At 41.6% G+C, this 27,552-nt stretch overlaps 1 protein-coding gene across 1 annotated transcript in view; it reads left to right on the top strand.

The window, feature by feature from the left end:
- The window catches only part of LOC309703383 (glucosidase 2 subunit beta-like), a 174,231-nt gene that overhangs the window by 49,985 nt on the left and 96,694 nt on the right, over positions 1–27,552 (top strand). The window contains exons 9-10 of the mRNA XM_082528168.1: positions 6,464–6,550; positions 22,055–22,115. Of these exons, the coding sequence (XP_082384294.1) occupies positions 6,464–6,550; positions 22,055–22,115 (148 nt within the window). The remainder of the gene's footprint in view (positions 1–6,463; positions 6,551–22,054; positions 22,116–27,552) is intronic.

Genomic DNA, 27,552 nt, shown 5'->3' with positions numbered 1-27,552 from the left:
TTCATTTGCTGGAACTGCACTTCTTTATCTTATATTAATATATATCAGGGATTTTAAATGTGTAGTTAAACTTCTATACAGGAGTTTCACCAGTCCGGCCCGTTTAAGTTCAAAGTGGGCTGTTTGTGGCCCACGTCATAAAAAGAGTTTGTCACCCATGGGTCTACAGTGTGTCTCTCTCATTGAGGATATTTTAGAAGCAGTTTGATGTACATAACTAGTCCGCAGACACCGAGAGCTTCCGCTTACATACTTGACAAGCTGTTAGCGAGTTAAAGAGACAAACCCTGACATTCTTCCCCTGCTCCAAAGTCCCCACATCGTGCACTCGGCTAAACATGAACTCAGCCTGCATTTCCTTTAAAGCCTGCGGTTGTGGCCACGAAGCTGTTTTCATTCTGCAGACAGGGTGACCAACTTAGCTCAAGTCGCCCTCAGTGCTCTTTTAAACTCCAGCTTGCAGCCAAACTTCAGATGTGTCTTTTCTTGTCAGACTTTCTGCCCTTCACTGTATATGTGTGTGATTCCAAAAAAAAAAAAAAAGTGTGTCTGTACACTCTTGTCACTTTGTGCTGCATTGGGAATTTCATTAAAAGTGGGCCTAAATATATATATGCTGTCACAAACACTGTCGTGCCTATCTGACATCTGCGATCACAAAAAAGAAAAAGCAAACAGCACAATGCAGCTGTGTGCTACATGTCACATTTAATTGACACTGCTTTTAAAACGATGGCTCCGAAGCAAGGATGTCTCATTTTGTTACATACCTGTTGCCCGACTCCTCTCTCTCCCCGCCTCCCCCGCCTCCCCCGCCTGCGTCTCTAGTGGCAAGGGCTAAAAACACGCGAAAAGGAATCGAGGATGTACAGTCTGAGAAAAGAGAAAGAGGGGTTGGTCCTCTTAGAAGGCTGAGAAATCTCTAGAGCTCCCTCACTGCCTTGAGCTGTGTTTTTTTAGATTCAAAGCAAACCCACGTTGCATGCTGCACCTGCGCACTTGCCTTTGGGTAAATGAGGACACTGTTTTCCGTGACTGATAAAAGTTTGATGATCAAACACAGTTTTTTTTAATGATAATTAAAACATTAAGTGGTATTGCTTACTGCTGAAAATTTCACCATGCTAACTGTGGAAGCTGGTGTGGCGCCTAACTTGTAAGTACTGCTTTGTCTGAACAACGTACTGTGTCTGTGTATTTGTTGCCGGGTACCCGACTGAGCAAAGGATAAAAGCCTAAATGAAGGGAGAGGGACTCGTACATGAGGCAAATAAACAAAAGTAGCTGCAGCTTTATTACCTGTGTGACTTTCTACTCATGCATGTGTACAATCCTCTATGCCTTATGTACTAATACGGCGTGGGAGTGGTAATATTTTCAGTTTTGTGGGTTCATGGTAATGGATGTCTCATCTTTTTGTTTGTGCTCTTTTCACATATTTGCAAGGTGATACATTTCATAACTTTGACTAGAAACCCAATATTCTCTTGCCAGGTAGATATAAATGGTATTTGTAGAACTGTGCTTCTGGGACCGGCTGGATCTATCAAATAACATAGCAAAGTATGTAACCATGTTATTTGAGCTCTTTTCTCTTGTAAGGCAATATCTTTGCATACTGATTCATCAGCCCGTGCGTTCGTTTGACTATATGAAGTGTGGAGCTTATTTCTCAGAACTGTTGGCGAATTTTCACATAACCATGAATCTTACATTTCTTTGTGCAGCTGTATTTGGTGGAGGGAAATGTAATGGGCGTCTCGCTATTACGTTTCAAGGTTACTCTGTCGTGATGACTAATGGAAAGGTGTTGAAGTGGAAAGATACTTTCCCTGAATTTGATTACGCGCTACGACGTGATGGCATATAGAGCGCGGATAAATGTTATGTGCATTCCTACTTTGATGCAATCATGGGGCTCATAAGTTGTTACTGGGAGCTACCGATGGCCTCTCACTCTTTGAGAACCCTGGATCCAGATGTTTCTACACGTGAACTTCTGAAAATGTCGAGACTCTCAGGTCAGAATATTCTACCTCACTTGTAGCTCATGCCTGTGTAGGAGAGAGGTCAGAGAGCATATTGTTTGACACAGTCCTGGAGAGTGAGAGGACGTCTGAGGATTGGAGAAGAAGTGTACTAGTACTGAGTTTAAAGAATAGGGTGATGTGCAGAGCTGTAGGAACTACAAAGAGATAAAGCTGATGAACCTTACCATGAAGATACGGGAAAGATTGTTGAAGCTAGGTTGCGAAAAAGGTCACGATGAGTGAGAAAGAGCACTAAAGGTGATGTTTGCTTTGAGAGAGTTGATGGAGAAGTATAGAAATGGTCAGAAGGAGCTGAGCTCTGTTTCTGTGGATGTGGAGAAAACATATGATCGAGTGCCAGGAACTGTGGTACTGCGTGAGGAGGTCACGAGTGGCAGAGAGGTATGTGAGGGTATTGCAGGACACGTATGAGGACAGGAGTGTGTGGTAAGAGTGACAGACAGGAGTCTCTGTGGACTATTATGTTTGCAGATTGCATTGTGATCTGTAGTGATAGTAGGAAGCAGGTGAAAGAGAGCCTGGAGAGGTGGAGGTATGCTGTGGAGATAAGAGGAATGAAAGTCAGTAGAAATGAGACAGAACGTGTGTGTTCATGAGAGGGAGACAGGTGTACCAGTGGTTGAGTTTAATTACCTAGGGTCAACCACCCAAAGCAATGTACTGCACACAAGAGAGGTGATGAAGAGAGGCACCCAGGGTGGAGATGAGTGTCAAGGATGATTTATGACAGAAGGATAGCAGGATAAAAGGGAAGATTTACAAGTTGGTAGTGAGACCTGATGTCGTGTGTTGTTTGGAGACGGAGGCACCGACAGAAAGACAGGAGGCCGAACTGAAGATGTTCAGATTTTTGGGAGCAAGCAGAATGGACAAGATTAGAAATGAGTACATTAGAGGGACAGTTTAGGCCAAGCAGTTTGGGGAAAAGGTTAGAGAAGCAACGCTGAGATGGACATGTGCAGAAGAGGGATAGTGGATATATTGAACTGCCAGGCAGGAGGAAAAGAGGAAGACCTCAGAGGAGGTTTGAGGATATAGTGACGGAGGACACGCAGAGAGTTGGTGTGACAGAGGAGGATGCTGAGGAAAAGGTGAGATGGAGCAAGATGATCTGCTGTGGTTACCTTTAAAGAGATTAACTGAAAGAAGAAGTAGAAGAAGACATGTTGCACATGATAGCAAATTTTTCTGTTCAACTGTGTTTAGTTCAGACAGGAGTACCACCTAGTGTGTGGACATCATTTTTCCTGTAAGAGGCAGGAAAAATGATGTCCCCACACTTGTCTAATTGTGTGCTGTGAATTAATCTGACTGCTAACTGCGCTATTCTTACATGTGCACACCTGGATATTAAGCAGATTTTGCACCAGGGATCTGGTAGCAGGTGCACCCCCTCCTGCATGCTTTGCAGGAAACGCTTTCACGTAGATGAAATATAGTGTTTCCTGTGGTGAAAATGCCTCTGTAGAAGATCATTACCTGGTGTGTGCCAAGAAAGGGCAACTTCTGAAAATGGCAAAAGTCAGGCACTTGTGTTCCTGCACGTGTACACTTCGTCAGTACATCTGTTTGTCGTGGTTAATATGATGAGGTAACTGACAATATGAATATTATTGAAGCCAAAAAGTTGAGAGAAAAAAAAAGACTTGCCAGGTTTCCTTTTCTTACACAATACTAATGTCTAGACAGCCCAATGCAGTTCTTACAAGAACCATTAACTAAAACCTTAACTAACTAACTAAGCTGTCAAGGCAAGGTTACTGTATGTTGTGTTAGCGAAGGACTGCTTCAGTTGAGCGCGTGGACAATTCTGTACTCTGCGTAGAGGCCACCCGGAACATCAGAAAGCCTCTACAGCACCAGACAAAGCTCGAAATTCAGCTCATTTCCTCCATAACAAACACATTTCAGTTTTCGCTCTGAAAACACCACCCAAGTGAGCTTTATGCCATTCACGTGTCCAGCGTGATTCACAGCCACCTGCCTTCCGTTCCACGAGTCCAGATCCGCAGTTGTGTTTATTAGCTTAGCTTAATTGTGCATAGCATCTAAAGGTCAGCGCCTGCTGTGATACATTGCTGCCAAAATGGCTTCCAGGGGACACTGTTTCAGATGAATAAACACTGAAAGCTGTACCAACTTCTCTGTCACCATCCTTTACCTCCCAATGTGCAGTGGCATCACATTCAGCTGTTTTCGGGCCCCGCACAAGGTCTTGTGACTGATGGGCACCCACTGGTATGCGCCGCCTCACTGACTTCCATTTCGGCAGGCAAAAGGCAGCAGATTAATTCGCCTGTCAATTTTTCCCCCCACCTTATTTTATTTATTTATTTATTTATTTCTGCAGGAGTCTATGTTTATTGAGATAGGAGGAAGGACGCGTTTGTCCTCCAGTGAATTAAAACATGCAGTCTATATCTGTATAACTACAGCCTTCCTCATGATGAATGGTATTTGACTTCTATGAGTAGTAAACTTCTTCCATTTGGCTGTAAAAGCTGATTTAATGAGAGGGTGACTTGAATAGATAAGCAGATATGGCAGCGGGGATTATTGGGAGGTGAGCTGAATGGGAGATGGATGATGTGCAGTTTATTATCAGTTATGTAAGGCACTTTTTATAAGCCTATACCTGTGGGGCCACCAGGCAAACTGCACAACAGATGCAAGATTACCAGCTTGTGTGCAACCTGAGGTCTGTCAGAATTAGGGCTGAACGATATATCGCATTTGCGATAATATCGCGACATGATCAAGTGCAATTTTCTAACCGCAAAGGCTGCGATTATACTGCGATTATATTATACAATTCATGGGCTGCATCCTCCTGAGGCCGCATTTGTAGACCGATTACGTCACAGCGACGCGCCGAAGGCTGTCCAAATTACTACCATATCCCAGAATTCATAGCGCGGCCCAGCCAAACTCCAGTTTCCAGCAATGGCGGCCGCTACTAAGTTTTAAAATTACTCATACTAATCTTTCTGGGTCACAAAATAAACTTTTAACATATTTTCAGGCGAGAAAGTAGTTGTGTAAACATCAAATATCTGCTCGGTTTATCAAGATATCCCATATTTGCAAAAGTGCTTCGACGTTTTCAGAGGCGTCTGCTACCCACCAGCTCGACAGCTAGCCGGGAGCTCGAGGGTTACTGATGCGGCCGAGAACGGCACAACTCCCGGCACATCATTTTCAGATCACCGCGGAGTTTCGCTGCTCGGGTTAAACGTAATATATAAGTCACTTAGACAACCTAAAAATGTTATTGTTGGGCTTTTTTCAGTGTTTTGTTTGTTCGTGAGTAAATCGGTTTGGCTGAGATTAAAGTTATTAGATTAGATAAAATAAAACTTTATTAATCCCCCGGGTGGGTTCCTCCTTGGTTTTCACACAGCTGACTAAACGTCAAACAGAAAACTTATTAAACAGAAGTATGAGACAGTCGAGAATTTACACCAGTGTCTGGTTATATTTTAGATAGCAAGAAGCAGACGACCGAGTTTATTAAACTCCACCGAGACAGCGGTGACGCTAATCAGAACTAGACCGTCCAATTTCACGCCTTTAAATTTTAAAGGCGTGTTTGTGTGTGTGTTTATACAATTGCTATTATGTTTGCACTTTATGTGTAATGTTACTGACTGCAGAGATCAGTAAGATGTGTGTATTTTTTATTTATTAGTTTTATTTATTTAATATTATTTTTTAATTGAATGACTGTCTAGTAGTTCACAGATGTCGAAAAACTGAGTGTGGTAAAGCCACTGATTTTTTTTATATATATTTCTGCAATCTGCACATTGTACTGACTTTCATTTTAATGTTTACACCAGGGTTCCTTGTCAGCACTTTATGCTCAGATGTTTGTAAGCTAAAAATAAACTATTGTGTATGTTCAAATATACTGTTGTGATTGAAGAAGTTAAATAAAAATGTCAGTCATCAATTCATGCATCACCTCATGTCATCATAACAGAGGTCTGTCTTCCAGGAAAGAACAGTTTAAAATTAATGTAATATAGTATTGGCCATACTATATGATGTATTGCTTGTCTTTGTTTAATAATACAGAAGACAAAGACCTTAAAAAATAATCGCATATCGCATCGCAATCGCAATATTGGGGCAAAAAATCGCAATTAGATTATTTTCCATAATCGTTCAGCCCTAGTCAGAATGCATATGTGCTTTAGGGGGAGATGTGCATATTTGCGGTGCCCGTCATATTGAATTTTTTATTTATTTATTAGGAACTTCATATACTGAGTGCTGGTAATGTGGGCTGTTTTCAACTAATTTATATGATACGGTTGCACATTGAATGTCTTTGGAAAGCTGTTTTCGGGTGCTCAGACTCATGTTTGTCACGCTTTGATTCACCTTTTTGATTTTCCTCTCACTCCCAGGCTTTGTTGGACAGAGGTCACAGGATGGATCTCTCCAAGTTTCAGAGCACACTCTGGGACGTCCTGACGAGAGGCGACACTGTCAAAGTAAGAGCTCTTTTTTTAATTCTATCAGCCATCTTTTTTCTATCTTTCTTAATATATATATATTAGTGCTGTCAATAGAAATAAAAAAATTAACTAACTAATCTCACAATTTTCTGTTATTAATTGCGATTAATCTCAATTACTTTATTAATAGCCTGGCTCCAATTACATTTTTTTATTCTTTATATTTTAAGTAATTATTGTTGTTCACCGAAGTCCAGTGGTCTCCGGTGAGAGCGACATTCCTTACTTGCACAAGCTTGCTGGACTGCTGAGCCCTCTGGTCCCCATACAAAGTGTGCAGTCTCGACACAATGGTTCCTCTCGAGGGCAGATTGTAACACTCATCTCCTGATGCAGCACGAATGACTTCTCTCAGTCCATCATCTTCTACTATGCTAACTGGTCGGCAGTTTTTAGCTATCCAAACAACCAAGGAATTGGTTACCTTTTCTCTCACATTTCTCTCAGGCAACTTCTTAAAGAGAAACTTTCCACCCAAAAGTCCGCCCTCGTCCATGCTTGCGTGTGTTAGCTAGTGTTAGCTAGATAGTAGCATGGTGTCACTTCTTCTTCTTCTTCTAATCATTTCTGTCAGGCCAAACGCCAGCATAGCACACTGTTGCCCCCTCCTCCAGAGGTCTTAGATTACAGGAAATTAATAAAAAAACAAAATCAGCGTTAAATTTTTTTAATGCATTAAACATTTCGCGTTGATCTTAACAATTAACGCGATAATTTTGACAGCACTAATATATATATATTCTACCTTTTTATTGTGTATATTACGTCTCAGTTACACTAAAACTCAGCAGACTATATCTTTTTGGATGTGTTGTCTATGTGTTGAACTTCACATAGAAAACATCCCCTACACCGTGAAACTACCAACACCAGCCCGAACTGTTACAAGGGAGGATGGATCCATGCTTTTATGTTGTTTACATGAAATTCTGACACTACCAGCTGGATTTTGCAGCAGAAATTGAGACTCTTCTTACCAGATTACATTTTTTGTTCTATTTTCTAATTTTGGTGAGCATGTACAAACTGTAGCCTCAGTTTCCTGTTCTTAGCCAAGTGTGGTCTCGTGCTGCTGTAGCCCATCTGCGTCAAGGTATGATCTGTTCAGAGATTCTCTTCTGCATAACTTGGCTACGTGGTTATTTGTCACTTGACTGACTGTTGCCTTCCTATCAGCTCACAGGAACAAGGAGGACTCTAGAAATTCTCCTGCAGTACCCCTAAAACCCTGTAAAACTAATGGCACACAGCTCAGCTCCTTGGTTATGTTTCTTTAAAGGGGACAGCGCACATTAATTAACATAAGCACTTAAATTTGTCATGTAAATACACCAGATTTGGTCACACAGACAGGTTTAATCCTTGTTAACTAATGTTGGTGCTTTTAAATCATACAGTAGAGTGGGATTTTATACTTGTGCTAATGTGCTGATGTTATCATTCAGATGAATCATTACGGTGCTGAATGATGCCCTAACAGAGCTCCCAACTTAAGCTGTAAAGCCTTAACCTTGCTTTATTCCTGTATCAGTCTGGCTTCTTGTCACAACCTCTTCTGATGTAAGACACAGGTGAGATTTGGAGGCTCTGCAACCTTCAAAATTGTTGTGTGTTTTTACAGAAGTCCAATTCCAGCCTGACATAAAGGCATTGCAATAGTTTCTCCTAGTTTAGGACAAAACTGTCAAGGAGGCAAAATAGTGTGAGTCGCCTTTTTAAGGTTCACCAAAGTAGTCGGACAGGGTACATTTACTCTGCCTCTTGTAGAGAAACCAGCGAACGCTGTGATTCCCCTGAAATTTACCGACTAATAAATGATGCATGACCGAGCCCTGACATCTGTCACTGGGCCCTCCCTTTATATACCTACTGTGGACTGCAAACTTCTCAAGCCTTTCTGTCTGTCCCATTTTTGCTCTTCTCCACACCCAAAACCCATTTCTACCTGCAAATTAAAAAACATTTTCCTACATTAACCGCATACTGTACACGTACACAGAAAAACAAAAGCATCATCTCCAGTGGCTGTGTGCAATAACCTCCAAGAAAAATGTGGAGACAAGAGAAAAAGCCCAGAAGATAATCAGAAAATGAGGAAAAAATGGTGTTCCTTTAACCAAAATGTGTAAAAGCTTGATTACTCCAGAGTTACAAATGCAGCTGTCACACCACAAATTACCTCATAACTACTTCCTTTTTGAGTCGGTGCACATCCAGAGTCAATAAATTGCCAGTGTATTTCTTTTCAGAGCGCAGGTTTATAGACCGCATGTTTTCATCAGCGAGTTAAAGCCTAAAAGAAAATGTCCGCTCCTCTCCATCTCCTAAACCGAGGACGCGGAGAGTACCAGATACCATCCTTTCATTTCCTTTCCTCAGATAAAAAGATGAAGGGGGGATGATGGGGGACGAAAGTGAGGCATATCGCTGGGCAGTGGTGATTGAGTCCCTTCACTAAGCCACAGCGAGAATCTGCTCAAATAACCCACTCCACCGATAAGAAGCTAGTCATTTCCATAGACAACTCCCCCCCCCCCAAAAAAAAACAGTGGGGTTCAGATTACATGTCACCATCCGCCTGGCTTATCTCGGTGTTGCTCCATCACAGAATATGAATTATAAGGCAAACCCCTGCCTCGCCGCTTTTCATTAAAACACCATTGAAACACATACAGACTGAAAATGGATTCATTTTATTTGCAGGATTATTGCTAGCAGAAAAGTTGATGTGCCATAAAAGTTACCAGAACAGCCTTTTATTTTACCCCTGTAACAATTATCTGAATGTTAAAATCGACTCTATTATCATTACTGATAAAAGAAGGAATTCCATGGCTGATAACAAATGAATACATTTTTTATGCCAGCTAGGTGCGGTAACGCTTTATATGATGAAGCACTTTACCGAACAGCGAATAAACAACCCTGTCGCTCTGACAACGCATTCGTCTTTGTACACGTTATGCTTACTGAGACTGATGGTCATGTAGACGAGATTCACTTGGTGCTCAGGAAGCACTGAATTCCCAACTTCCCAACTTTGCGGTTCTATACTGTGGACGTGGAATGGCTGTAATATATGTGAGCTCCCATTCAATCAGTTTTGAGTCTGTCTATTTGTTTACTGTTCATTCTTTCGTTGGATCGCCATTAGCTTCAAACAAAACAAACCACGGCGCATCAATATAACCAGAAAAGGCAAAAACGAGCCGAACGTAAAGACCAGCTAGGCTAAGAGTGAAAAGGTTTCCTACCTCTTATACCTGCTTCTCTTTCTATTAAGTCCAATCCCTTCCTTTCACTATTATACAGCCACAATGCAGGCAAGCAGACATTGAGAGTCTTGCTTGGTAGAAGTGTCCAGATATGGCCCTCGAGCTATGCAGATGTTCATTTTTCTGTGAACCCTAAGATGCTGAAGATGACGAGTGTTTGTTACCTTTCACTGAATACAAAGAGCTACATAAACATTGAGATTTTAGTACTCTAGTGGGTATTATAATATTTATTCATGGCCACGGCCACAGAGCACGTGATAGCCAAAAGGTCGAGGCCATCCTACAAACTGTCATTGTACCTATAAATACAACCGTATGTGGCGCACAAAAGCTTTTTGTGTGTGTGTGTTACTAAATGAGCACAAGCTGCTTTCTGTTCATTGTGCTTAGGTGCTAATGTGCTATTAGGTAGGAATGACTTCTTTTTTTTTTTACTGTACTGTCCTCCTGTGCTACTGATTTACAGTTTAAGCGATTTCTTTCCTCTTTTTGAGATGCGAGAGGAACTCTTTATTGACCTCTCCACTGTTTTTTCTCAAAGTATTTTACTTGCTGTGACGTTGCGGATATCTGAAAAACCGCTACAAATGTGCGCGTGGACTGATTGTGATCTCGTAATGCATTTTCATGAAGATGCTTTGCCGTTGGAAGCTCACAGCTTCTGTATGCCACTTAAACATCAGTATGATACTTAGATTGTCAAGAGGTTGCGATCTACCTGTAATCATCTGAGTTTCCATATCGGCTCTTCAATATGCAATCAAGCCTCTCCGTCACAGCCATTACCTTCTAGCCATATGCTCAGTTTCAGCTGCTTACCGAAGCATTCGTGTTACAGTTACATAATGAATGTGGGCTTGGAGTGCAGATTCTCACCTTTAATTTGAGGCTATTCGCTTCAAAATTGGAGAAAGTGTTAAGGAAATACAGCTAATTTAATATGAAGCTACCTTTTCCCCCCAAGGAACCAAAAGGTAATTGAACAATTGACTCAAAAGCTTTTTTATGGACATGTGTGGGCTATTCCTTTGATGTGTCTTCATCAATTAAGCAACTAAAAGGGCTGGCATTTGCATCTGGAAGCTGCTACTGTGAAGCCACAGCATGGGGTCCGAGAGGCTCTCGGGCCGTTCTCAGTCTGCAGAAGTGAAACCAAGCCTTTAGAAACAGCTCTTTAGGTGTGGCCAAAAAAACATACTGGTAAGCTGTAAGGGCAGCACTTATAAACAGGCATGAGTCTCTCATGGAAGCAACTGCATGGGCCCAGGAATCACTGTGCATGAACAGAGCTAACCACGACATCCACAAATCCAGGCTAAAGGCTCTGACATGCAAAAAACATGATCCAAAAGCACCACCATCCTATTACAACAGCATGGCTCCATAGTAGAAGACCCCGGGTGTCGAGTTGCTGACTAAAACCAGTTGTAGCAACATGAAATTAAAAATTTTAAAAAAGGAGATCAAGACCTACAGTAGGATCAGACGAGAATGGGACACAGTCCTCTCCTGTAAATCCAGCAGCTGGTCCGCTCAGTTCCCAGATGTTTGCAGACTGTTTGCCAGTAGAAGCGAGGATGCTACAGAGTGGTAAACATGGCCGTGTCACAACTTTTTGTAATATGTGTTGTTGCCGTTAAAGTTGAAATGAGCCGGTGTTTTTTATGAAAGTGGGACATTTGATATGTTTTCTATGTTCTGGTATTGAGAAAATGTGAGTTTATGAGATTTGCACATTATTAAATTTAGCTTTTATTTACATTTTAACCACAATCCTCAGACCTCCAAGATCCTGACTGCACGTCGGTGGAAGCAGATGAAGGGTCTACGGATGATGAGTGGTTAACAAAAGGGCCTGGGGAGGGGAGGGGCCAACAGCAGAGTTCACTGGGAACAGGAGAACCGCCAAAAAAACTTAAAAGATGAAAAAATACAGCAGGAAAAGCAGAGACGGTGGCTGCAGTGGACACTTCATAGTTTTTAACACTCGGTTCCACTTCAGCTGTTTCTATGTTATAGCTTCGATTTCCTCCACGGTTGGCTGACGGACCAACAACAGCACAAGCAAGAGTGGCCCACACACATCGGCATACTTTGTACCCCGCCTGCACCTGGCAGAGAGGCCGTCCCTGTGCTACCTCTGCTGGACCATAAATTCCGCTTTACACAGCGTGACAACTTTTTTGGAGCTGGGCTTGTACACAGAGCCCTGGGCAGCTTAACTCCATGAACCTGCTGCAGCTTTTTCTGCTAGTACTGGAACACGGACAACTGGGGTGTGATATCTGAAACTCCGAAACTCCGGCTTCAAGTTAAAAAGGAACACGGAGAGACGTGTGATCACGGCATGAGGTCCCTCAAACTGAAAACAGCAGCTTGGCTAAGCATCAGCAGAATACAGATAATTTTTTGTCGCTGTCCAGATACGTCTAAAACCCAACTACATATGTTACCCTTCTTTCATTTTCCTGAGACGCCCACATTGAAACTCCTGATCAGGAGAGGGGTGTGTTATACAATGTGCTACGTCAAAACTGACAGTCTTGACCTTATTACACACACACACAAAGGGACCGTGTGCAGTTGTGTTGTATTGAAAGCGTTCGCAGCAGCTGCAGCAGCTAATGGCATGTTGTTATTCCACGCCATGCTTACGTCCCCTGCACAATGCTCATCCCGGCAACGGAGGTAGTCACAGATACAAAAGCCGTGACAGCACTTGCTGCGTCGAAAGCAAACACGGCTAATGAATCACCAACTCTCCTAAGCCTAATTAGGACCTAATTATTCAGTCTTTTTTTGTTTTTTTGTACATTTTTAAATGACGTTAACCTTCCCTCATTTGTCTTTTCATAGAATTGCAACATCACTGCTGGCCTTAGTTACAGTAAATAACATTTCAGGAGGAATTTGTGCAGCCCACTAAAAGCTCGCACATCAACTTTCTTACTTATTTGTTTTGTTTTCGTTGTATTTCTGGGTTTTGGATTTGAAAGAACACTTGTGTTTAAAGCTGGTGGTAACTGCAGTTCGATATCACTGATTTGACTGGCAGTAAATGTACAGTTTTTGAGTTGAAATATTTAAAAGCAATAAATCCTCAGTATGTAATTTACCCATAATAGACTAACAGTGCTTGTTTTCCCAGTGTGCCACATCTATCAAACATCACAATGCAAATAAAGAAAAAGAAGAATCAGTAGCAAAAGCTTTGGATATATAAAGATTACAGCAGAATTAGAAGACTATGTCGGGGACTGGGAGCTCAGGCTGTGGAGACTGATGTGCTGTTAAGGGTACATTTGTGTGAACATTTAATGGACCCCCTGCTGGTGTCCCCGTCGCACCCCATGTAAAAAAGCCTGAGCAAGCTTGACATCAAAAGCATTTGGGGGACTCTCCATCTATCTATAGTAGCACATTTTCCTCATCTCCCCGCCACCCCCTCCCCTCGCCACTCCTTTTTAAGCAAAAACAACTTTGGTGAATATTTCATGGGGTATATTGCCTCAGTTTCACAAGGAGAGTGGCACGCGATGACGACTGACAAGCCCCGCACGCCGGCGTCCGCTAGGAGACAGCCTTTCTTTTCGGTCTGCCTCCCCGACACTCCTACTTCTTCTTTTTTTCCTGCCTCACGTTTTCCTTCTGTCAGAGATACAACAGTTCTTTCAGCTGAGAGTCTGGCTCCTGATCATTTAGCTGTTTCTTTAAAATTTAGCATGACTACAGAACTTCTGCTGATCCATCTGACACTGTTAGCTAAAATGCCAACATATGGATAAAAATCTGTTTTTTTTTTCCCTTCCCACAGGCTGAATCATTTATAGCACTAAATGATACGATTACCCGCCTTAAAGATTATAGAGAAACTTAACTGCTTCTTTCAGCAACTTACACATTTACATAAATGGCTACGTCATCAACCTTCACAGCCCCGTAGCTTTTGGCTCTTACAAACTCCAGCACCAAGCTCTCAAAACCATATTTCTCAAGCTTCGCTGATCGCCGTTACCGTCATTGGAAGACACACTTCATTTCCCTTCCCAACTTTCATTTTCATGGAGGGATGAGGAAAAAGGCCGCCTTTCTAACGCCGCTTAGACAGTATGCACACTTTTCTCCGCTCCCAGCTCTCTGATTTAATAAACACCGTGCTTGTGCTTGACTTACAGTAGCTTTCCGCCTTGCCCCGCTCAGCGTGATGAGCAGCTGAATGGTGTCACAGTTAAAAGGGGTGGCTCTGTTGCTCTGTTGTGACAACATTCGTTTGATGTTGAAGTGGTAGTTCTTGGCTGCCATGTTCTCCCCTTCTGCTCTTTTACTTTCTTGTTCCTGTTCTGTCTGGATCTCATCGCTGTCACGCTTTTGAGGAGCCAACTGGCATGACCTGAAAGTGCGAGTGCGTCGCACAAGCTGCTGTTTTTCTCAGCGCTGATAGCCATCACCTTCTGATATATACGTGCAGAGAAATGCGGGTTTAACTAACCTTAATAGTCTGTGTTATCTCACCTGGAGTCTCTGGATTCTGCACCGCGTTTTTCTTTTTAATAGTTCATCGCAGTAGCTTGTACACTGTATGCCGACACTATGTGCCACTTCCCAGAAGGCATGACTCACACAGTAAAAGGTGCAAAATGCACATCTGGAATCGTAATATTTCTCTCTGTCAAAGATAATTTCATCTCATGCAAAAACACAACTTAACGTGTGATAATAAGAACGTTCTCTCCCAGTGAAAGAAGATTTTGTTAGCAAGTGCCATTAAAATTAATCAAAAGATTGGCTTGTTAAAAAACCACCGTGACTCATTCTGTCACTATTCTCGCTGCGAGCTCGAGATACAGAAGAGCGAAAGCGCCAGCAGACACGTATGGGATCGGAAAAAGAAAACCACTTAGGGCGTCTGTGTCCTTTGTTTGAGCAGCGTCGCAGGGAGGGGTGGTGCAAGGAAGAGTGGAGAAGGCAACCGGGGGGAAGAAGGGAAAAGAGAAGAAGTTTTTTCACATCTGCCCAGCCTGAGGCCCAAAATATGTGGCACTTTCCTCGTCACCGCGTCACCAGCCATCCGTTCTCGCCTGTCATTATTTTACCTCTCGCAGAGGACACACGCTGTCTCTCAGACACACATATGGACTCTTCCACCAGCACACACTGCCTGTGCTGCCTTGATCTACTCTTAAATTCTGCCAGCATCAGATCCTAAAATGTGGCCAAGTTAAACAGAATGAACGGAAAGACAGAGCACTTTAATATTTTTGGTGCGGGTAAAGAAGTTCAGTCATCATTAAACTGTAGAATCTAGACCAGACTTTTCATGTTTGATAACGGTCAGTGGCAATTCCTACTGACAGGAAATGACATGTTTTGAACTTTAATGCACTGATCTAAGCAGGTTGACCTGGGCCATCTAAAACTTGGTCAGGAAAGCTATAAGGAGGTTGGATTACTTATTCTTGAAAACAGTGAGTTTGCATCAAATAGCATGATTTCGATATTTTACCATAAAGCACAAAATTGCTGTAACTTTCAACAAATTTCACCTTTGCCTTACCTGAACACACCTATACACCAGTAGCCAGCAATAGTTAGACTACCACAAAGCTGACAGGAGGCCTTTTATACTTTGATGAACCTCTCTTTATAGGTTCCATTCAATTCAATTCTATTATATTTATGTAGCGCCAAATCACAGCATCTTAGGGTGCTTCATATTGTAAAGACACTACAGTACAGTTAAAACACCAACAATCAGACAACCCCCATGAGCAAGCGCTTGGTGACAGTGGGAAGGACAAACTCCCCTTTAACAGGAAGCAACCTCCGGCAGAACCAGCCATAGGTATAGGCAGCCATCTGCTTTGACTGGTATAAACAAAAAGCTTGCCAAAAGGTGGTGATGAAGAAACAATCAGTGCATCATGGGAAGCCCCCAGCAGCCTAGACCCATTGCAGCATAACTAAAGGCAGATACGGGATCACGTGATCCAACCCTAACTAGATGCTTTATCATAAAGAAGAGTCTTAAGCCTAACCTTGAAAGTAGAGAGGTTTACCACATCCACCTCAAAAGTGATTTAAATGAACTTCAGACCTTGACGATGCTTCTCTGTGAAAGTTGTGAATTTTCATTTCCACCTGGTGGAATGATGAATCACCATGAAAGAGGAAGTTATTGCTGAGGGGCCAAGAAAGCTTGAGAAGTTATGAAACTTGACACACACATCCGACGTGATGAAGACTTTCATATCTTATGGGTCGTGCTAGTGGATTTGGCAAATTGGTGCCACCCACAAAATTTCAGTAGCATCCCTGGTGCTGCGTTTAATCTAATCGTCAAATATTTGATCAAACTCAGCGCCACATAATGTCAACAGGGAATCAGCATCATTTAGGTTATAAACTGTGTATAAAATTTGCATTTTTGTTCCATGTATAATTTACAGCAACAGGACATCTGGTTACTGAGGGTTATGGTATGACACCTAGTGGGCACCGAAGTCATAAGGCAGCAGACTGAACAATAGTGTGAATCACGTGATTTCAGCAAATGTCACGATTGCAGCTTTTGCATTGAGTTCACTGTGCATAACTTGTTGGGTCAAAGTAAATGAAACGTGCTGATTTGATCTTCAGCTTTAAATGTGATACACAAATGTTTTCCATAGTAATTACAGAAACCAAACTAAATTCAGCGGGCATGATCTGCGAATTGTCATCTCAACAAATCTCCAGGCTTCTAGAGTCGCCTTTGCAAAGGATCTTTGCTGTATATCCTCATCCTTAGAGAAGAGGTTGCATTGGTTGTCATAGCCCAACCAGCAGAAATTTGGATTTGTTTTAAGACTGAAGCTACTTTCTCTAAGATTTGATTGCGCTTTTGATTTGACAAATCAGAAAATGCTCTATTTAGCAATCCATCTTCTTAGCTCATCTCACTGATGGACCACTGAGCTCGTACCATGGCTCATACCACCCACAATTCACAAGTCACTACTCTTAGCACAGTTTAGTCAGCTAATGGATCTTCACCCAAACTGTGCTCAAGATTAAGATTGTTTCTTTTTATGCTTCACACAGGACGGTAATCTGTAAACTGTGATGTGCTGTGAGCCGACGTTCTTATTTTCTTCTTATGGTCCTTCTTTGTAAGACAACACATGAAAAACAACCGATTTTACCAGTAGAGTGCAATGACTTGAGTTTGGTTGGTCGGATGGTAAAATGGGTTTGCTGACTCTAAGTCGTGACAACGTCGATCCTCCTTTACTCCACACTGCTGATTCTACAAATGCCGCAGTCATGTTCACTTTGTGTTATCAACAGTGTCAAGAGGCAGAGGAGCTGTGCAAACACTGAGCCGTTGCCCCTCGGTTCCTGTGCAAAGATACACGTCGTGTCATAAACACTGCTGTCTCCACATTAATCCTAAACATGACTTCGGTACAGATGAAGCTGGTGTATTAAATTTCTCTAACAGCTTCCCTTTAAATCAACAGAAAGCTGTTGGGCTTTTATACTCGGTGAGTTGCGGCTTCACAGTCTGTGCAGTCTGTTATATTGGGCTTTGTGGCTATAACATATCCATCAAAACTTGGACCGAGGTGAAACTTTGACAATCTATCCATCAGCCACTCTGCTTCTCAGCCAGACAGTCAATGACCAGCTGTAAATGATCCTGTAAGCCACTGGCTGTTAAAACGCTCTCACTGCTACATTTTACAAGAAATGTATACCCGGTAGGAAACAGAAGGAAGAATATTAAGCATTGAACCAATGCTGAGAGATGGGCAATCCCACAGATGTGCACCGAGCACAAACACACACACGGTGAAGTCAAATAGACACAAAAGCATGTGAGAAAAAAAATCTTTATAATATGATACACTCACAGCGCACGAATGCTGCTGTGGGAATTCAGTGTAACACACACATAGAGGGAGGCTCTGTCTCTCCTAGTTGGCTGTCATGAATATAGGTCTGCCAAACTGAGCAACAACAACAACCAAAAAAAAAAGAAAAGAAAAGAAAAAACAGTGGAAGTATTACATAAGTTAGGATTCTCTGTGATTTGAACCTAACTCAGCGGTGCTGAGGCGGCTGTTTAAATTGCATCAGTTCCTCTGATGTAAATGTGTATAGCCTTCAACTCCCTCAGAGCTTTTAGTCATTTATTTTGATTAGGGCTGTATTTATAAGATAAGTCTCTTAAGTAAGTCGCCTGGGATAACGGGTTGGCGAGGATGGTGGTGGGGGAACAAAATGAAGTCTGTTTGATGATTATAAATTCCGAAATATCTGCTTGTCAATTAATTAGCTGCTTCCTGGGTATGTGTGCCCCTCTTTTCATTTACTGGGCCCAGCTCTCCATGGACAAATACCCGCAATGCACCCATTGTATGTCTAAGCAGTTACACGCATCTCCAGCAGCTGGGGAGCGGAGAATAAAGATCCTTCAAAGGCAGACAGTTTTCAAGAGCAAGCCTCTGTTTTCTTGTGCCGGCTGATTTCTGAGAGCAGCGTATTTGGCTGCTTGAAGGCTTTACTCTGCCAGTGTCTCACTCTCAGACACAAACAACTGGAGAATGATGTGGATGTGAAGAGATAGGTAGAATGAGAAGACTGCACTTGAAGTGAAGCTTCCATCATTTCTGCCTGTGGTAATACCACATTACGTGCAGGAAACTTGTCTTGTTGAGGTCTTTGTGGTTAGGCGAACCTTGACCATTGTCACGAAGATACTGTATCTATTTATAACTCCGCAATACTAGCTGGATTTTTAAATGAATGGAAAAGGATAAAGGATTGAAATATATTTTATATATTCAATAAAAATAAAGCATACATGGATATATTCACTGGTCATCTAGACCAAGTTACTGACTAGCACAGTATGTTATGTTATTTACATTGCATACTGCATATTAGCAAGCTAGCATAAATTATTTTTGTCCCCACATAATATTTAATTGTAGTAACTAGCCAACATGTTTGGTATTGTGATTCTAAAATTTAAGCTCTCCTCACTTTTTGTATACTGAACCATTTTAAGAAATTAAATTCCAATTTATTTAGATAACACATTAAGGCATTAAGACCCTACAATAATACAGAGAAAACTGAAACAGTCAGACGACCCATATGAGCAAGGATTTGGTGACAGTAGGAAGGAAAAACTTCCTTTCAACAGGAAGAAACCTCCGGCAGAACCAGGCTCTGGGAGGGGCAGACATCTGCTGAGACAGGTTAGTGGTGAGGGGAGGGAGACAGGACAAAAGACACGTTGTGGGAGAGACCAAGAGATTAATAATAATTCATAATTAAATGCAGAGTGATGCATAAACACACAGGGAGTGAAAAAAGGTGAACGAAGAAGAATTAATAATTTAAAGCAGCTATTTTGTGTTTTCAACTGTTACTCTTTAGAAATTGCATTTGTATGCAACTAAAAACAACATAATAGTGCTTGAATTATGTTTCCTGTTAGCATAATGAGAAAACTTTAATGAGTAATCTGTTTAGTGAGCTGTAAATGTGTTGATAATAAATGCATCAGCTCCTGTGTCCTTGAAACACCGATGCACTTCATTGGGATTTGTAGATTGGGGATTTTTAGCACATCCAGTCAAATGACTGGTCCATCCATCGACCTGTCCGTCCAAAGTTCACAGTTATTGGTCAGACTTTAATCAAACATGCGCACAATGGTTACCTAATGGATGTTCAAAGTGTCTCTCAACATCAGTGTTGCGTTTGTCATTTCATGGTGAGTTGGGTGAGCTACTACTTGGCTGACCTTGTGTTTTTTTTTTTTTTTTTTATCATTTCAGCTTTGTTTTTTGTATTTTTCCTTTTGTACTGGCATTTGTATGTTCACAGTTTGACAGCTCAGAGGCTTAAAAAAAGTAGGAAATGTTTGACCAGAACTGCAGTTTATCAAAAAGGTACTAGAGGCTGACTCTGAAAATGCACGATAAAATACCCAAAATATAGCATGGTAGAATAAATGGTTTTAATCCATCTGTTTTCAGGTTTGTTGACTGCTTATTAAGTTTAGCGTCAGGGAATGGGTCCATATTGCCCATAGATGCTAATGCAGAAGTCCCTCCCTGAATTCTGTCTAAAGGCCACCAGATGGTGATAGCTGTGGTTACAAAAATACTTCCGGTCCTATAGAAGTCGATGGTGAAACTGCTTTCTGAGTTGACACAAACCTGCTGAGTTTATGAAATCGGTCGATCATGTCAGGTCATTTAATCGAAAAGTTGTTTGAAGGATTGAAGGATTGATTGAATGAAGGATTATCTGTGGTGTGAAACGGCACACTCATTAGCTAACGAGTTGTCATCATAGTTGACATCATAGCACAATCAGCAGTTAGCCTAATATGCATGTGCTTGGACTGGACTGTGGGGGCGGGGCTTTAGCTATGCCAGACTAAACCTGTGCAGGGGAGAACATGCAAACTCCATGCAGAAAGGCCCTGCCAGTCAGAAGGTTCAAACTCAGAACCTGCTAGCGACAGTGAAGCTACAGTGCTAATTGTGCTAACACAGTGCTAACTGTGCTAACACATTGCTAACCAGTGCAGGTGTTGCTCATTGATGTTTGTGTCTATAGTGTCTATTGTATTTTTTTTTCCTTTTTTAATAAATGTCCTGTTTGGAACATTCTTTAAATGCAAGTGAAAGGCTGCTGGTTCAATTCCAAACCTTCTTTTGGGAAGGGTGTCTGTGTAAAAGTCTGCTAAATCAAACATGTGGAGCTATCTGCTGCGGTAACAAAGGAGTAGCTGAAATGCAATAAGCAGGGATCTATGTCTTAAGCCTTACCTTGTTAACCAAGGTCACAAGCATTAGCAAATAATTTAGCACTCCAGCATATTCTCTGAATATGGTCACTTTTGGCTCTAACAAAAAAAAAGATGGCAGTGGGATGAAAGCTGTTATCAAGGCTTCAAAATACAGGTTCCTGCGTCTGTCGATCCTGCTTTATGCTATCCCTGCTGATTTCTAACACATAAAATAGCATAATTTCAATCGAATAGGTTCAGTACAAATTCCCTGGCAGATTTGAAGATTTCAGAACCTGAGCTCACAAAGCTTCATGGGAGTAACGTTGTGTGTTGTTTCTTTAAAATGCTTGTCAAACAGAGTTACTCGGTGACATGTTCTCTTAAGGTTTTTTTCTTTTTTCCCTTTCTTGCCTGACAATTTTCACATTTGTATTCAGTCCAATCTGTCAAAAATATTCGGAACTGCAAACACTGCATGCGATGTCACCGTGATCTTAAGCAGGTTTTTGTTCTCCTCAGAGGTGGTGAGTCACACTGCATTTGGCAACGCCTCTCACTCGCACAGTTGAGTTTACAGTCTGGTTTCCAGTGAAGGAAAAAAATGTGACAGCATGCAGCATGCGACAAGTCATCAAATCAGACCTATATTTCCTCCGTCCCATATGTAGGAATCTTGTCATATTTAGTCCTCCTCAACATCATGATAGCTCCAGAAAGAGTGCGTGTTTTGCAAAATGTTCTTTTTAATACAGAATGCCTACAAGCATCAACAACAGAATACAGCTCGACTGAAATAATCCACGTTTCCTAACCTCAGGTAGATTCCCAGCTACAGATAAACATAAATATTTTGAGATTTCATATTTTTCATATGTTTTGCTGCCACAGCTTAATACTCCAAAAATATTTATTCTGGGAGGGATTAGGCGATTACTGTATCTAAACCTACCTTGCGTGAGGTGAGGCTCCTCGACGCGGTTTGAATCTTTAGAAATGAACGTGGCATCTTTTAAAAGAAAATTAAAGACCCAAAATAGTTTTGGCTTTTTCCTGTTTTTCCCCTGCGATCTGAAAGCGAACACTTGCATCCAGACATGTTGTCTTTCATCATTAAACTGTCTTGCAGAGGCTCCCGGGAGCCTCTTTGAGCACAGAGAGGAACCATGTATTTTAAAACAAGTGTCTCCTCTCTCTGGTGGGAGGTGTATATTAGAGTCATGGACCTGAGTTGAAATGATCTTAAAAAAGAAAAAAAAAATAGCTTCTCATGTCTTACACACGCACACATCCACGGGCGCCTTTGTTGTCGCTTTATACATTAACGCAGGTGATACCCAAGGTCTCACAAGTGTGCAGATCTTTGACCTTGTTTTCTCTCCCCTCTCTGCTTCCATTATGTGCTTGTAGATCAAAGGTGCTCCAGGCAGTCTTTCCAGTGAAGATCCTCACTTAAAGGCAGCTGACAGAGGTGAGTTATTAAACCTTACCACTGCTCTAGTGACCTCGCCCCTTCCCCTCACAATTTAAAACCCCTCTTTTAAAGATTCACCACAAAGTAGCCACAAGATAATGTTCGTAGCAAGCCTCTCAGTGCTGCACATGCTTATGAGTTGATTTCTCAGAATACATTAATCTCTTTTTCTGTTAGATTTTTACCCTCCACACAAGAGCTGACAGGTTTGTTGGCCTATTTTAATTAATGCGATACTATTTTAACTGTGTATCCACAATGGATCAACTACAGGGTGTGTGTAATTGCATTGTGTTTAGAGGATTTGCACAGCTTCCCTGAAATTAAGGTGCAATCATAGATACTTGTTCATGGTAAAAAGGGCTCGACTAACAGAGAGGAGACACTTTTCAGACGACTGGATCACTTACAAATAAGTCAAATTAAAATTGACCTGAATAAGCATTCATTTAACCCTAGAACACTATCGCTATAAATCGTAACACCATTACTAACGCCGGGTGGTTTTTACCCAATATAATATACCCAAAAAGTACTTGGCATCAAAATATATCAAAATCTGACAACACATGACAAATTGGAGTGGTCTTCTTTTATTTTCAACTGTGCCATGTCTAACAAAATGAAGAAGAAGTGTCATGGGGGGGGGGCCTAAAAAATGCTCAAAAATTTCTGAAAAATTAGGAATTTGACAATAAAAAAAAATCCTAAACAAAAAAATAATGACACTGGAAAGTTGGTCTTTGGTCCACCCATTCCTGGGACATTTGAGCACAGTCTCGACACACGAACAGCTGCAGGAGAATGACCAGTCATGAGGAAATGACCGGTTGACTAAAATATTTTTTTCATCATATGAATTCCCCTGGAAATCACCACTTTGTGATATTTTGTCATAATCACTGCACTAAATAAGTATGACATGCAAATTCCAGGCCCACTCTTACTTACCTATTCCTTACATGCAGTAAATAGACGCAGGGTAGTAATGGCGTGGACACACTTCCTGTCCACTCCTGCAGGGCAGTCAGCGCACCTCCCTAAGGGGCTACTGCTTACTGCTGCCACTGGTCTGGCCTCACCTGCAAGTGTGCCGCGGTAGGGATGTCAAGCACGCTACAGATCAGGACTTGAGATGCGGCAAGATCACCTGATTTTATACACTAACACTATCACTGGGTGAAATCCACCCAAAACCTACTTCATCCTCTATCACTATTGCCGGGTAAAAATCGCCCGAACACATGCCTGTAGGAGAAAGTGGGCTTTGGGTTAGGGAAACACCCACGCCTTCAAAGATGTCAAAGACAATGCTGAAGCTACACAAGGACCCATGACACAGACAAACAAAACATATTGAAAATCAAATATATTTGCTCGGGTGAAAATCACCCGATAGTGTCCTAGGGTTAAAAAAATATTATTTTTTTCACTATATATTTTTGACTAAACATTAAAATAAATTGCCTAAACAATGAGATGAATAATACACATGTACTGTAGCCACATAAATAAAGTAATTACGCTCAAATTTATGTCAAGTGTATTAAAATGTGTTTCAACAGTGCATATAATAAAAGCCTGCACTTTGCACTTGTTTTTACAGCGTTACACACTTGTTAAAGTACATTTAAAAACTAAGCATTTAAAAAAGATCATGGTGTGCTCTGGAAAATTCATAATAACCACATTCTTCAAAGACAAAAATATTTATTTTTTCTGTTTGGTCTTGATTTTCTTGGAAGTCAAATGTGTGCTGCACGCGTTTCAGCAGCTTTAACCGAAATCGGTCCATGTCTGTAGCCGAAAACGTCACGATTGGTACGTTTTATAAATGTTAATAGAATCTGTGGCTGAAAAAATGAGGCCGATGTGGAAGTGCCAAAAATAAAAAAACAGGCACTTAAAGTCGGCTCCAAAAATGAGTCAACTCCCACTCTTGACGCTCTTGTTAAAATTGCCGACTTCAGAGCAGAAGTCAGGATGTTTGTGCCCTGGTAGAAAAAAAGGGTTGTGCTGTCTGTATCTAATTGTCAACTTCATAACAGCTCGATAGGAGCACACAAACCTTCAACAGGATTTTAATCAGACAAAACACAAAAACGCGGGATCACCAATCGCAAACTTCCACCAGGGGTGAGAGTGTAACATTACAGCAGTGATGCACAGCCAATTAAAATCCTTCTAAAGCTGAACCAGGTGTGGGAGTCCAAATAGCGTCAGAACTAAGCCCCCCAATATTTATCAGTTTTATGTCAAACACTGCAAACAGCGAGGAGCACACAACAGCAGCGATCACAGACAATACAAATGCACCTCACAAGACAAACAAGGCCTTCATTTACATCAGGGTATTTAGTGGACTGTAAGCAGTAACTCCACAAAGCTTCATATATGGAGAATAACACGTCTGTCACATCTTTGTATACAAAGAAGGAAGTGATCAGTTTCAGAGGCTTGTAGTATAGATGAGTTACTAATAAGAAAGCCCAGATAATGTCTGGTAATGATGTAGTTAATATTGCCTGTGTCTATGACATAATTGCGCTTTGCTAACCCATCCTGCAAACATCTTTTTGCTCTACCAATTTAAAATAAACTTGTGGTTAATTCTACTAACACCCTCCACAGGAGGGAAATTTCAGTTTAAATGTAATTAATATCTTCACACTAATTAGCAGGTATCTGTGTCTGTGTGGTGCATCTTGTTAATAAAGCTAAGAGGCGTTATGTGATAACAGCATGGACTCCAATATGGTTTAAAAAAACAATCATAGCATAGGTCTGAGTGTCTTACACAGCGCCCCCAACAGGACAGATTAATAAGTGACAGCAATGTGGGTCCTGCCATCATTTATATACAGTATAGAATATGCATTTATATATTATGTTACTGTATGTAACATATTTATTTTATTTAAATAAAAAATCCAGGTTACCTTTAACAATATCTGTGTTACAATTTAATTATTTCAGTGGTTATTTTGCACTTTATCTAAAATCTTTGCACTGTTAGCTGTGCTGTGGACTCTTTTCAAACACATCACATATTGTTGAGGCAAATCTAGCTATCCAGAACGCCTTATTGCCTGAACAGGGGTATTATGGCACACCCAGAAGCTATTTTCTGAAAATAACAAACAGGTAATCCATGCATGCAAGAGCTTTGTTTACTATACCTCTTGCAACTATTACTTTGACCACAGTTTCAAACCAATCTAAGAGAGAATCTAGTGCATCTAGTCTATCCTCCCCCCCTTTACACTGCCAGCATATTATCCTGCTCCAGCTGCAGAGAAGAGACAGGCCAGAATATTTATGGCCAGTATAAAAATTGTGTGCATTCCCAGTCACCTACACCCCGTGATTTACAGTGCATTTGACAAACACACTGAATAAAAGAAAAAAGGGGGAAGAAAAGGAGTGTTCAATTTGTATAGGAGTTTAGAGCGTGTCTGTTGTGCATGCTCCCGACGGATTCTGCTGTTAGTACGTGTGTGTGCGCATGTGTCGTACCGGCTACGCACGACACATCTCCCGCTGCGTGAGAACATGTCGATCTGTCTGCCCGCGTTCCTGCGCGTGTATCTGTATGCCTGTGTGTATCCTTAATGTGTGTGTGTGTGTGCGCGCACGTACAAGAGCGAGCACCGAATCCGCCTGCTCTGAAACACCAGCAACAGATAACAGATGGTCCCCCTGCATTAGAAGTGTTTTATTTCCCTGCGGAAGCCAGATATGTCAAAAATAAGCATGTGCAACATTAGTCATTTGGAATATTCATGCCCCTGCCGTCCGATGGTTTCCTTTTCACAGCCAAAATACCACCAGCCCAATTCTCCCAAGGAAGTGAGAGGAATTAGGGGGAGAAATAAAAAAGCAGCCATCAGCTGAACCGATTGAGGTGGGTGTTGGATCTACATGTGGTTTAATGGAAGGTTTCTTTTTTTTCTTCCCTCGTGGTCGCTTCTTCAGCATGCCAGGGCTGTAATTAAAAAGGGGTTACAGTCTGTAGATGTGTTCATATGAAGAACCTCATTCACCCAGGCCCATTAGACACAGTTTTGTGAATATGCACACATGTCCATATGCTGGTCTGGCTGCACACACACACACACACACACACACACACACACACACACACACACACACACACACACACACACACACACACACACACACACACACACGAAATAGTGATTTGCTCCCACATTAAACAGCCTAATCCAGCGGATTAGACTTCTTTTGCATTCCTTCGTTGCCTTCCTTCACGGACTCGTCTTTGGGAGTCGCCTCCTCTCCACTACTGTCCTTATCTTCCCATTTCTCTTCTCCACCTCCATCTCCAACTGTAGCTTCAGCCTCTTTAATCTCCACCTCCTCTCCTCCCTGGCTTTCTAGCCCCATCTCACACCACTAAGCGTGGCTCCCATCCTTCTCCTTGGTGGCAGACATGGGCATGAATCATTATCAGCCCTGATTAACCATACACGTAGTTGGCAGTCTGGGCCCCACCGGGGGCCAATGGCATGATTTTCCTTCCGCCGAAAACATGAATTTTGAGCAGCACTTTCTTACTCGCCACGGTCCCTCATGATCAGGGTTAATTCGTGGCAGCATGCGTGAATGGCGTAGAGAGGAGGCAGAAGAGAAGGAGGAGGAAAAGCTACCAAACAGTAGTGCACCGCTTATCTCAGAAATGAAATATAATTTATTCAGGAATATGCAAATCCAACAATCACTCTGCCTTGTTTACCGAAGGGACCTGCTGATTCAGAGTCTGAAAGAGAGCGAGAGAAACAATCCGAACCACAGACGCCAACATACAGTGGATGCACAAAGGCAGCCAACAGCCAGTCATTTTACCGGTTTTCTTTAGATTTAGAAAATTAGGGATGTCGGGCGATTTCTTGGTTCTTTCATAGCTGCTAAAACCATTAAATGTGTTCTGGTGAGGCTGGCTTGTTTACAGAGGAACTGAATATGTGCATTCTGCTCTGTGACATATACAGCATGAACTCAAAATACCCAGGTTACCATCATTTCCCAAGTTTTATTAGGAAATACATACAGTTTTAGTGTTGTTCTGTATCTATAGGCGAGAATACTGGGAACTATAAGCTGGCATATGGTCACATATAACCTTGATTACTTTTTGATTTGAGGTACGTCAAGATTTTTACAATTTTTTACAGTTCTACTGTTTTAGATATTTACAGTGCTTAACAAATCCATTAGATCACCACCCAATGTAAGCTTTGAGCCACCGTTGACCTAAATTAGAAATGACTAATATCTGTTTCTGTAACGGTTAACCCACCAGTATGTCCACGCTCTTTAATCAAAATGATAGTTTTATTGCTAAAATATTGTTACTGTTGTTAACTTATAGAAAAGGAGAAAAAAATGTTTTATTATTTTATTATTATTATTA

The sequence above is a fragment of the Aulonocara stuartgranti genome (assembly GCF_965226115.1).
Source record: "Aulonocara stuartgranti genome assembly, chromosome: 3".
Taxonomy (NCBI): Eukaryota; Metazoa; Chordata; class Actinopteri; order Cichliformes; family Cichlidae; genus Aulonocara; species Aulonocara stuartgranti.
The sequence above is the reverse complement of the archived record's forward strand: the minus strand, read 5'-3'. Positions and strand labels throughout refer to the sequence as shown.